General features: G+C 35.8%; 1 protein-coding gene across 4 annotated transcripts; it reads right to left on the bottom strand.

Moving 5' to 3' along the window:
* Nucleotides 1-1932: 1932 nt before the first annotated feature.
* Nucleotides 1933-12036, bottom strand: LOC133879856 (65-kDa microtubule-associated protein 5). 4 transcript variants are annotated; one of them, XM_062318643.1, is made up of 11 exons: nucleotides 11848-12036; nucleotides 9621-9824; nucleotides 9161-9403; nucleotides 8844-9059; nucleotides 8575-8730; nucleotides 8323-8482; nucleotides 7431-7582; nucleotides 5370-5457; nucleotides 3456-3529; nucleotides 3301-3375; nucleotides 1933-2397 (listed from the first exon to the last, which is right to left on the bottom strand). In XM_062318643.1, the coding sequence occupies exons 1-11, from the start codon at nucleotides 11914-11916 to the stop codon at nucleotides 2134-2136; spliced, it is 1701 nt and encodes a 566-aa protein (XP_062174627.1). In that variant the 5' UTR covers nucleotides 11917-12036; the 3' UTR covers nucleotides 1933-2133. The 4 variants fall into 4 exon arrangements, with proteins under 4 accessions (XP_062174627.1, XP_062174628.1, XP_062174631.1 ...); XM_062318644.1 differs by having other exon boundaries at nucleotides 9161-9398; nucleotides 11848-11988; XM_062318647.1 differs by lacking the exon at nucleotides 11848-12036 and adding an exon at nucleotides 9928-9942 and having other exon boundaries at nucleotides 9161-9398.
* Nucleotides 12037-13134: the final 1098 nt, after the last annotated feature.

Below are 13134 nucleotides of genomic sequence, written 5' to 3'. Positions count from 1 at the left end.
GTACTGAAAAAGCTAAAGACATCACTTCTGGTCCGGCCGTCCAAAAAATTGCTTCGACCCATAATAAAACAAACCATTCAATTAAGTAATATAAGGTTTTTGAAAGACTTCCTGACGATGGCAAGCTTTTTGTGGTACCCTACCACCAGGATAATTGGAAGCCCTGCTGCCTTTCCGAAAGAGAGATGTCTTCAACCACTTGCCGGCAGCCTTCTGGTAAATGGATCAACTTGGCCCTCAATGCTTCAAAGTTCAAACCCCACTCCAAGTAGGGGATGCATGCTTTCAATCATCAAAAGAGAGGACTAGGATTATTTGCGAAATCTTCCGCTTTTTGTTTGAAAAAGTATCGGACGTAAAAGTGAAAGTAATTTTGAACGTTTGTTAACACTTTTTGTTTTGAAAAGAGAAAAAAACAAAAGAATTAAAGCATTAAAAGGTTTTATCAAACGAGATTTTCAACTTTCTGTTTTACAACTTATAAACTTTAGGGGAAACTTCACTTAATCCTCCTGAATTGTCGTCATTTTTACAATTGCCTCGTGAACTTCAAAAATTCTGAATTTAGTGTATCTATCTTTCGATTTTTTTAATTTTCGTTTGGAATTTCTGTTAAATCCTGTCAAAATACCCATGTTTTTTCAAAGATTCAGGCATAGGTATTTTTCGCAAATTCCGTTAAATCTTTATCAACTCCTAAATCCTTGCAATTTTAATCTTTTTTTTTTTTTTTGCCTAAAGAAAAAAAGGAGAATTTTGAGAATTTTCACAACAGATGGGTGAAATTGAAAATTTGATACACTAAATTGAGAATTTTTAAAGTGAAGAAAAATAATTGCAAATGTGATAGAACTTCTTAAGATAATTAGAAAAAAAGGGTATAAACCCTTCTCTTTTTTTTTTTCTTTTTTTTTTTTTGGTGTGTGTATGTTTACAACTAGTAATTGTGGAGTGTAATGAGGATGGAAAAGTAATAATTATAGGCAGGAAAAGAAGGGAGATGCAACAAAGTGGAACTCCCATTCATGCTCCACAGGATGCATGCACAAAAAGGGTCCAAAAACACATATGGCTGCTTGCTGCTCACAATGGACGACTGACCTCTCAAATTTTGACCAGACACTACACCAAATCATGCACCCAACAATAGGACACGTCCTCTAAAATATGGATGTTTTGTGTTCCCCTCTTTTCTTTCCTTTTCATTTCCTTTACTTTTTGGGAGCTAGAAAGGATAGGGAGATAGTCCAAAAGTGTTAAACGACACAAATGTGGCCGGTGGGAGTGGAGATTACCCCATACAGGAACAAAGGGGTGGCTCCACTCCTGCCAACCTCCCATAATGGTGTGCAGGAAATGAGCTATCCATGCGGAGGTTTGCGACTGTGCGAGGGTCTTCAACCCCACTATTTTGTGCCCCACCGGACCCTCCGAGAAATGGGTCGGGGTGGAGTCATCCTCACCGCCCCTATGTAGGGGCAAAGCCACCCTCCACTCCATTTTTCTCTTTTTTTCCGCCTTTTTTCATATATTTTTTTTTCCATACAATTGCCTACATGACAAGCCAATGTATTTTTAGATGCACGTGTCACGTTTTTATTTGTCTGACTTAACAATATGATAGGCGACGAGTTTTTCACTCTGAGAGATGTATTTGTCACCCGAGAAAAAGTCAAGACTTAAATTGTTAAAATTAAATGCAAAACTCATGGATTTTTAGGACAATTTTCCTAATAATAATCATGAAAATCTCATGCCCAAAAATCAATCTCAAAGCTACTAGCCACCACCCTCGTGATGGCTGGCTTAGCTTGTCTAAAAAAGAAGGAATTTCCTCATAAATTCTTCCCTATTTGATCTAATTCCTACCAAATAATATTAGGTCAACAAAGAACTACCACAAGGCATGAAATTCACAAAGTACATCTTGCATGCGATGCCAAATATGTTGAGTCTTGAAACCAAAAGACATTAACATGTTTTTATTCAGGCTGATCCGAATTTTTACTTCTAAATCATATGGAAAGAGCCATATGCTGGAAACGAGAGAAATGGGAGGAAACAAAAAATGATGATATGCACTATAAAAGAAGAGACTCATTTACAATCAGATCAAAGGGGTGAGAGAGCAGCCTAACTGTCCCGAGAGATTGCATCATCCTTTTGAAGAGCAACGTAGTTTACAGGAATCATGTAATTGGCCCTGCCACTCTCTCTACGCTCCTTTGTGGCTGATACTCCATGGCGGCCTGAAGGAGTCATCAAACGACGACCGGTGGGTGTTCCAACCATGGTGTTAGCGCTGGTGCTTTGGCCCAGCGGCTTCCTTGGTGTGGGCTTTGAACCAAAGCGAGCCTCTTGTTCTGCAGCAAGTTGTTCTTGCAGCCGTTTCTGCTCCTGCAAGACAAACCAGATCAAAGGGGCATATTAAATATTTTTCAACAATGAAATGTGAGGAACATATGCAATGTCAGGGATTGGCATCCTTAATTAACAAGCTGTAATGACGAGTCCCTTCATCTCAACCTCCAATGCATGTTACAACAATTCTTCGAAAAGAAAACAAATCTAACTTCAGTGTTATTAAATTACCACTTATTTTAAAATTAAGTAGATAAGAAATAGTAAATTTGATTGTTTAATTAATATTTTAACATTCCCCTCATATGTGAAGTCAGACAACAAGTGGACTATTTGAAATGAAAGATAAACTGTAGAGTCAAGATTCGAACTCAAGACCTCGGCTCTGATGCCATATTAATTCATCGCTTACCCTAAAAGGTTAAGCTGATAGGTAAGGATAAATTTAATAATTTAATTAATACTTTAACAAGTGTAACAGCACCAAACGTCCATACTCAAATCCATGTAACATAGGTAACACGTTATCTGTCAAATATAGGCCTAACCATTGGATCTACCATAGTGACGTGCCCTTCAATGACAACAATCTGATAGTAAAACCAACATTTTGTATATGTATGCCAGACCTAGCAAATTTGATGGATTCAACTATTGAAGACAAAATTGTCAAATACAAGATGAGTATGTAATTATTGAGAATCTGATTTGCCACATTATTCTGGGAAGTATTACGGGATGACATTTTCCAGATAGTAATCATGTTTCATTAAGGTTACTGGGGAAAAAAAAGTTCAAATACATTGATCAGGTCCATGTAGACAAATGGAAATTATTTAGCAACCTGGACAGCTCATCAGACGATGTGCATCATCATATATATGTCGAGAGAAAGAAGATAAGTGAACATATAAAACATGAGCAATAATATAAGCATACCCGAAATTTACGCTTTTCCTCTTCCTTTTCCTGGCGTAGCACACTATATTCTTCCAAGCTTTGTAAGACAGGAACCTGAAATTGGAAATCATTGCTGGGACTATAACAACTATAAACTCACTTGAGTATTAAACAATTACAAGCTAGTTAAATACCTTGTCATATAAGAAAGGAATTCCTTTCTCCATCTCCCAAGCTTTTACTTTTGCAGTCAAATGCTCGCAAATAGCTAGTCAGCAACGGGAGTCAAATGTTAATGACAGTTCCAATCGTAAAGGATGGATAAACTAATATAAACTCAATGAAGAAATTAAGCAGCAGAAGTGGTCTTCAATTGAAATTTCAGTTCCCAAAATGTTCTCACAAACTCTATAAACCAAGCAATGAAAGCACAGTTGAATATACATAGTAATTATTGTTCCAAATCTGTATGTCGTAACTGTTTATACATACATATATACGTGCAAACATATATATATAAACTTTAACCATCTTGGTTTATATACATTTCATTTTCCAAAATTAAGCATAACAAACATGATACAAATGCTGCTACTTACTGTTGTCACTTGTGAACTTTGCTGTGAGCATTCACCAAGTTACAGTTTTTATAAGCACCATTGGGTCACACTCATGGTTGCAAATATCACATGGGTACACCTTGTTTTAGGTTCCTCAGGGATTCCTGACTGATAAACTGAAGTCAAAATCTACTGTGAGAGAACTCCTTAGTCATCATGTTTGATTATAGAGTTAATCCCACCCCATTAATTCGATCCTAAGTGTCCTACATGGCTTAAGCACAATTTTAACTATATGTATATAAACTCTTGGACACCCACCACTTACAAGTCGGTTTTTAAAAATGAGTTCTACTTAAGGTTTATATCATTTGATATAAGAACCACCACACCATGTTGAGTATGGGATTGGATACAACTCGTCGAGTATGGATCTAAATGGATACAACACCCCACTAATGTTGAGGTGGGTAAATCTTCGAGAGAAGGTGTTTCCGAAGAGGTTGTAAGTTCTCCCAGGGCAGTGTTCGACGCTACGATGTGCTTTCAAATGTTGGGGATTTCCTTTGAGGGGAACGTAAAAGGTCTTTTGGATGTCATGACTCTCAAGTGGTTGAGGGGCAGCGTCTTGAGATCCCAGTCTCCATTCCTAAGGTTGAAGGGATTAGAAAACATCATAACCTTGAATGCGATATCAATTATGATGCTAGGAGTCTTGGTTCTACTCGGAGCAAAAGCAAGAGGGTTGCTGTGATGTAATGTTATAGAAGGTTTTTGGGTTTTTGTTGCGGTGCTTTGGGTTTTCTGCTGTGGTTGGGTCTTTGTGGGTTTTTTTTCTCATTTCTCATCTTTTTTGTTCTCTCTGTTTTTGCGTCCTTTTGTATACTTCTTGTACCCTTAAGGGCGCTCTCATCTTTTATAAAATTTCTCTTATCAAAAAAAATATTAAAATAATAATAAGGACATAATTGTATTTTCATGTCATTTTTGTTATTTATTTAAGAAAAAATGGACAAAGGTCTTAGATTTAAAATTTTCTTAGACCTGGATCTTAAATTTGTTAAATTAGAAACTGGAGTCTAAAAGTCAAAATTGTGTAAAGCACATGGGAGTTCTAAAATATTTTCCCTAATTTTTATGCTTAAAGTCTAATAGGAATTAGTTAGTAAACTTTAGAGATGTCAAACTTTACACAATATTACATATACAATATGGTCATACAGGTACCAAATGGCTATATTAAAGACGCCAAAAGGAACAAATTTTTTTGACATACGTTCAAGTGTGACCACACAACAACAATCAGCATGCTTTGTTACCAACTCGTTGCCAAAAAAAGGAAAATCGGTTTCTCAATATGAACAGAGCAGCCTATTACCTCAAAAGAAGTTGACCTACCAAAACCAATAACAGAGTTGGTATTCCCTTCATATACAGCATAAATTTACAACAAAGTACACTGACCACTGAAGATACAATTATTAATAATTATAAACAATATGTAGCCTACTTATACAAATGAATGATGAGTAGTGATTACAAGCTCACATGGTATTTTGCTGACCAGGTTCCGTGCTTTTTCAGCACGTTTCAAATTTTTGTGTGCTCCTTTTCCAGCACTATACCGATTTTCATCCTGGACAATGAAAAGGAAATGAGTAAATTGATGTAAATGATAAGTCAGCAGTAGTTTTAAAAAAATATATATATCAATTATATGTCACACTATGGAGAGCTCCAAAATGCTGTGATCTAAATCAAAGTCAGTTATGGTTCCTGAATTTAATCTGTGAGAAATAGTGGTTAAGCACATAAAACTTGTTCCCAAAAGCCCTAAATAAACCCAACACATCATGAAATGCAATGGTCATCAAGCTGAAGATGGACTTGAACAGCAAACAAATCATTAGTCCGAAGAACTTCAGAGATTTTTTCAACCAGAAGTTCATTTAAAAGAACTACCAAAAATGTACAAAATCCTGAGAAGATCTAAATTGAGCAGGTCCAGATAAGTAACTCATTGCATTACCTTTTAACAACAGTTAACCATTAACATGGAATAAAAATAAAAGGAAAACAAATTGGAACAATTGCAATAATTTGTATATATTTTACTCATAAAAACCTATAGATCAATAACAGTAGCAGCATCATGACCCTGGAGAAAATGAAATTGGCATTTAATAGAATGACTAGATTTTCAGATATGCACTTGGTCAATTTGACTAAGGTGTGCACTCGGATAGCGGAAAGAGGGTTGGGGGTTAGGAATTTACTTTTCTTCAACCGGGCTCTCTAGGGGAAGTGGTTGTGGTGCTATGCTCATGAGAGAGAGGCTTTATGGAGGGTGGTTGTGGATTTTAAATATGGCAGTGTTTGGGGTGGGTGGTGTTCTAACAAGGTTCATGGGCCGCATGGGATGGGGCTCTGAAAGAATATTAGGAGGGATTGGGAGTTGTCTAGCCACACTAGATTTGAGATGGGGTATGGCTCTAAAATTCGTTTTTGGTATGATGTTTGATGTGGAGCTCAAACTCTTAAGACATCTTTTCCGAACTTGTTTAGCATTGCCCGTTTTAAGGATGCTGATGTGGCGGACCATTTGGAGCTTTTTAGTGCCTCCTGTTAGTGGACTATTAACTTTCTCAGAGCGGCTTATGATTGGGAGATGAATTATTTTACCTCACTCTTCACCTTGTTGTATTCCGTTAGAGTGAGATAGGATTGTGAGGACAGGCTTCGTTGGATTCCTTCCAAAAGAGGGTTGTTTGATGTTAAATCTTACTGTAAGGCTCTTATTCCCCATGATATCACTCTTTTCCTTTGGAGGGGTATTTGGCGGAATAAGGCTCTCTTGAGGTGGCTTTCTTTGTGTGGTCGGCCACCTTAGGAAAAATCCTCACCATGGACAACCTACGGACACAACATTATTGTGGTTGAATGGTATTGCATTGGTAAAAAGAATGGGGAGTTAGTAGACCATTTTCTACTCCATTGTGAGATCATAAGTACTCTTTGGAGAGAAATGATAGACAGGGGACATTTGACCGTCCCCTGTCCAACTTTTAATAATAAAAAAATGTATTATGCATTTTTTTGTATTTATCCTTTATGATTTTTTCATTTTTGTTCTTTTTAAAAATATTTTTTTAATATTAAAAGCTGGACAGGAGACGGTCAAATGTCCCCTGTTTATCATTTCTCCTCTTTGGAATACTATCTTCTACACTGTTGGGCTGGTTTGGGTTATGCCTAGAAGGGTGGTAGATCTCTTTGCCTATTGGAGAGTGACAGTGCCTAGATCTCAGCTTGATCCGCCTTACCTAATGTGGTATCTATGGAGGGAAAGAAACGGTCGTAGTTTTGAGGACCATGAGAGAACCTTAGTGGAATTAAATGATTTATTCTTTAAGACTCTCTTTCTTTGGGTTACTACCTCATATTGTAGTTTTTTGAATTTTCATGTTTTTTAAAATCTCTTCTTTGCTACTTGCTAAGCTTCTCTCTTGTATACTTCCTATGTACTTGGATTGTGCCTTTGCGCTTTTTAATGAATTGCAATTACTTATTAAGAAAAGAAAAGGAAAAAAAAAGAAAAAGATATTTTACCCTTTCATATTCTTCAAGCCACTTCTCCTCCTCAATTGCATATCTCCATTTCTCCACCTTGTCCAAGATATCCTTCCTGCTTAGAGCTTGCTCTTTGGCTTTTGCAATCTGATCATCCATGCTTGAAAGAAGATCAGACAGATCCACATTACCTGTGAAGGCATGTGTGAGCATGTCAATCACATAGCCATTCTAGAACAGTTTGTACATCATAAAACATGCTGTTCTAACGCTGATTTAAGTATAAGGCAAAAAGGAGTCCTCAAACACAGTTCAAATGCACATGCAAGAAGTACAGAAACAACAACAAAAAAATTAACATCAAGCGCAATAAAAGTATGATAAGAGAAGGCTTAAAGAACAAGACCACATCACAATCTAACAGTGAGAAAGCAGATATGAATCTGAACCATCTCTGTCTCACACATATGTTTGAGATTGCTAATTAGAGAAGTTACATTTATCAAAGAAATAGAACTTAAAGACAGGAAACTACAAAAAGAAAGTAAAAAAAAAAAAAAAAAAAAAAAAAGAGTATCGTAAGAAGCTACAGAAGCAATAACAAAAGCATGTATAAAAACTATTCTAACAAAAAAAGGATAAAAAATTCCTCAATCAATATTCTGGAGGAAAGACACATGATTACAGATGCAAATAACACAAGCTGCATTAGATACATACAATATAACAATTTATAAGGAAATTAATATCAAAGAAAAGAATAAGGGCATGATTGCAGAAAGATGGAACATAATCTACAAGCTTGGAAAGTACATCCAGAATCTCAGAAAAGACAAAGCTATGCAATACAGATCTAAAACACGCAAATCAAAGTAATTAAAGTAGTTTCAAGTAAACAAAAAAAAAAATTAAAACAAGAAGAGTCATAAACCAGAATCTACGAGGCTGCCGAGAATCTCTCGTGCTGCATCACTATCTAGATCCATATGAACCCCTTTGTAGATTTCTTCTAGTTCATTTTGCCTCTTAAACACCAACTCTTTCATCTTTCTAGCTTTCAGAGCATTCAATCGCTCAACTTCAACCTTTGTCTGAAACAACAGATACAGCAGCATTAAAGCCATCACATAGCCTCCTCTGAATATAAGCAATTCTAAGAAAAACTAAAGATACTAAGCGTCACCTGTTCAATGACATCTAAAGCAAGGCATCCTTGACTTGACACCTCATCAAGCGAGGAAGAAATTAAGCTAGTTACATGTTCAAATCCCTTTTGCTCATCAACTGGTGTGTCCATGAGATTCCATAGCTCTATTAGTGTCCTCCCAAGACCTTGCAGCTACAGTAAAACAATATTCTTAAGAGAAAGAACGCTTTTGAGCAAACTTCTGAATGTAATACACCACCCTATTCAATTTTCAAGTTCTCTCAAGACACAGGATTTTAAGTCACCTTTTGTAGCCTTTGTTGTTTCTCCTGCTTTAGTGAGTGGACCACACCCGTTAATCGAGCAAGAGTACCATTGCTAATGCTCTTTAATTGACTACCTGAGGGATCACTTAAGCTTGGGTGCACTTCATTTAGTGTCTTAGAAAAATCAATCGACATCACAGCTGACAGCTCATGGACAGTATTAATATGGCTATTGACCTTTTGTAATCGAAAAATCTGCAAATTAAGCAAACCATGGGAGCAAAAACAAGTGAAATCAGACATCCATTACTCGCATGCTACGACTTAAAACTCTGAATCACTATTGCCAAAGGAACCTTTTCATTCTGAAGTTCCTGAAGGTGTGACTTAAGCTCCCCCAACTTCCTCACTGTCAGATCACATTCATTAACTTGTGGATCAGAACTGTTAGATTGGCCATCGCCTGCTATTTCTGCACAGATCTGAACAACCTGTGACTGGATTTCTGAAAATTGCTTAATTCTTTCTTGCTTCTTTGACCTCAACTCTTCCAAAATAGGTTTTATGGCAGATATTTGCTCCTTAAGAGTGCCCCTTCCCTTTCCAAACAGTGAAAAATGGGAACAAACTCAACAAATAACATGCAAGATAATATATCTATTGACCAATTGTATGTGTAGAAAAATTTACAGAAAGCATGCAGGAGATACTAAGGTAGTGATCAATTATCAGCATATGAAAACTCAATAAAGAAATGCATTCTTATGCATATCATTACGAGAAACAAGAACATTAATTATGTAAATAGTATCAAACCCGTGAAAAGGAGGTATGTTCGCCAAGAGCAGAGACGACATTAGCAATTTCAGCCTCAGCCTCGGCCAACAACTGATGCAATTCAGCCTTGAACTTTCTTGTTTTTTCAACCTTCTTTCGGTAAATATCGAGGCACTCTTGCTCGAGTTGTAGAAGCATCCTGTCCCTCTCGCTGTCACTCTCACCAATTTCATCCCATATTATCTAAATGAACAAAGAGCCATGTGTATAAAAGATTATACAAGAAGCCAAATCACCGGATCAGTGTAAATTTTGAGCATTACAAAAACAACTATAATTCGCATACTTAAGGAACTGAACTAATACAACACCATTAAGAGCTTAAAACTGCCCTGCATAAAATTGGGGCCTAAAATAGGAAATGGATGGCCCAAATTTCAGTTCCACAATCTGATTGCTACGTATACTGAGCAAATGACTGGATTATCTCTAAATTTAAGCATTGTAAGAAAACAAGAAAAAAAAAAAAAAAAAAACTATAATTTTTAACACTTGGAGAAATTAACAAATACAACACCTTTAAGGGCCTAAAACTGCCCTGCGTGAAATTGGGCCTAAAATGAGAAATGGAAGCCCCAAATTTCAACTGGACAAAAATTTCCTCCAACCCAGTCTTAATAAATTACCATGTGTCCCTCTAACATGTAAGAGGCACATGCTTTTTTAATATGATTAACATGGTTTCTCCACCGTTAACTCCTTCTCTTCTACCATTTAAAATTCCTTCTCTTGAGTCTATCCTCAAGAAAACTCCCGAAATCAGCCCCATTTTGCTTTTCCAGATTCCGACAACATACAATTTCCCTATAAACACATCACCAAAAATTTCAAAACCCCAAAGGAAAACGAAAAACACAAACTACTAAACATCCAAAAGAGTGAGAGAGAGACTTGCAGGGTAATTGACGAAAGAAAGCAAGTGGAACAGGGAGAGAGAGAGAGAAAAAAAAGGGAACCCTTGTATAATTGTGAGACAGTCCCATTGGTTTGACTTTCGCACTCTAGAGCTAACTGCTTCTCTGTGTGTGTTGTTTTTCTCTCTAGAAAGTGTTGGTTTCTTTTTCGTTTCTGGCTCTAACTGTCACAAGTCTCAGATTAAGCATTCCTTCCACGATATGCAAACGAAAGGAAAGGAAGCATTGAAGTCAGGTAGGCCACAGGAAGAGAGACTTTTTGGCAATCAAATGTAAAGGTATGTGAACTTCTCTGCGATATTGTCTATAGGGAAATTGGTTGTTGTTGGAATCTGGAAAGGCAAAATGGGGCTGATTTTGGGGATTTCATGGGGATGGACTCCTTTGTGTGTTTGAGAGAGAAAGAAGTTTAGAAAGTAGAAGAGGAGTTAACGGACCAGGATTATGTTAATGATATCAAAAAAAATATGCCATTAGAAATTTCCTCCGACCCAGTTTGGTGAAAATTTATGTCCTTTTCAACTCCACAAACTGATTGCTATATATGCCAAGAAATCCGAAATTACATATTAACCCTATAGATTCCAAATCAAGAAGTCAGACTGTAAAAGTACTAGCTTAATGAATTTCAAAGAATTGAAATTTCAACTTATGAAAATCCAAATCTATGCAATTATATGCACAGTTTGCAATTAAACTGACAAATTAATATTCTCCGTCGACATTGAAATCAAAACCACGGACATAAAATATCCAAGAAACAACGAAACAACATGAAAATGGACAATGAACAGCTTCGTTTGGTCACCCAAGAAATCTGGGGATTTTTTGCATTTATGGTTCTCAGAACCTAATAAAGACCAAGAAAATTGAACTCGCTTGACAATTTCTCCACTTAATTTTCTCATTTTTTTGTCATTACACACAAACACCCATAAATTACAGTTTGCTTCAGTTCTCATTTCTCTTATTTTGCTCCGGTTTCTCGGCAGCCAAGCAGAACATGCAGGAAAAAAAACTCACAGTAGAGTTGAAAATCATAACAAAAATAACAACCATAAGCAAATGAAAGACATCTCTTCACTTAATTATATCCTATTTCATAATTACCCCAAAATAACACACAAATACATAAATTAGAGTTTTCTCCAACTCTAACTAATTATCTTTCTTGCCTCCGATTTCTCAGCAGCCAAACAGAACATGCACGAAAAAAATCACAGTAAAATTGAAAAAACCACAAGCAAGTTAAAAACTAATTTGAGAGAGAGAGAGAGAGAGAGAGAGCGGACCTGCAATTCGTGAAGAAGAGAGGCGCAAGTGGTGCGAGTGGGAGAGGGAGTGGGGGGCATATTCGTCATTTTCCACTAGCGCTTGAAGAAGAAGAAGAAGATGAAGATGAAGAAGAAGAAGAAGCGAGAGAGAGAGAGAGAGAGAGAGAGAGAGAGAGCAGAAGAGAGAAGAGCGTTACAGTTGCGTTTTCGATTTGGAAGATCTCTGTGTGTGTAAGAGAGAGAAAGGGAGAATCCCTTTTGAAGTGGCAAGTACGGATTTTTGGGGGTGTTTTTGGCGCCAATATTACTTTTTTTAATTTTTTTTTTTCTTCTTTTTGCTTTAGAATTATTTTTCATTATCTATAATTTCTTAAATTTTAATCATTATTTATTTTAAATTAAATTATTAAAATTTTATTATATCAATATGGATTGAAATCTCGTGCAATGAGTTATTTATTTTAATTCATAATGTGACAATACCGCCAATACATAAGAAAGATAAAAAAAAAACTGTGACTTATACTGCGAGCAAACCACAGGATGTCCGAACTATTTCTTATTATAAAAATTTTGATTTAGACACCCCAAACTAGTTTTTTTGGTGGCCGAACCACCGCTATGGTGGTCCTTCCCTTTTACATGTTGCATTCTAGACCGTCCATTTAAAATAATGGCTTTGATTATAGCTATTGCACATGTATAATGCCCTATGTATTACACAAGATCTCGATTAATTTATATTAACGTGACAAAATCCAAATCATTTAACTTGTAAAATATTGAGAAAAAAAAATTAGAAATTTTATATAATAACATTTCCTATTATCCAAAATAGAATTATGAAGAATTTGTGGATTTTGCCAAATTTTAATAATTTTTTTAATTAAATCATTTGAATTTTCTGTCCTGATTTTATATTCTCCAAACGATCCAAAATTTATTTTCTTCTTTTATTTTATCAAAGTTGCAAAATGTGACTGAGATCCCAGAAAATAAGGAAATAACTTTCCAAAAATGCCACTCGTTATTCCAATTTTTAAGGCACCAATCAGAATTCACTATAGATTTGCATTTGCTTTATTATATTATTTTATGCTATCTCAAGGCATTGATAATTTGATAGCTTATAAGATCACTAATTATAAATGCATAATTGTGTTTGAAAAATAATAATAACAATAAATAAATAAATAAAAACGACTTGAAAACATGAAAAAATTTATTGCATAATAGGTAAGAAGGCGTGTATTTTTAATTTTCTTTTAAATTTTAAACGCTGAACAACGATTTGACCAAATGCTT

This window comes from Alnus glutinosa, chromosome 10 (assembly GCF_958979055.1).
Source record: "Alnus glutinosa chromosome 10, dhAlnGlut1.1, whole genome shotgun sequence".
In the NCBI taxonomy this organism is placed as follows: domain Eukaryota; kingdom Viridiplantae; phylum Streptophyta; class Magnoliopsida; order Fagales; family Betulaceae; genus Alnus; species Alnus glutinosa.
The sequence above is the reverse complement of the archived record's forward strand: the minus strand, read 5'-3'. Positions and strand labels throughout refer to the sequence as shown.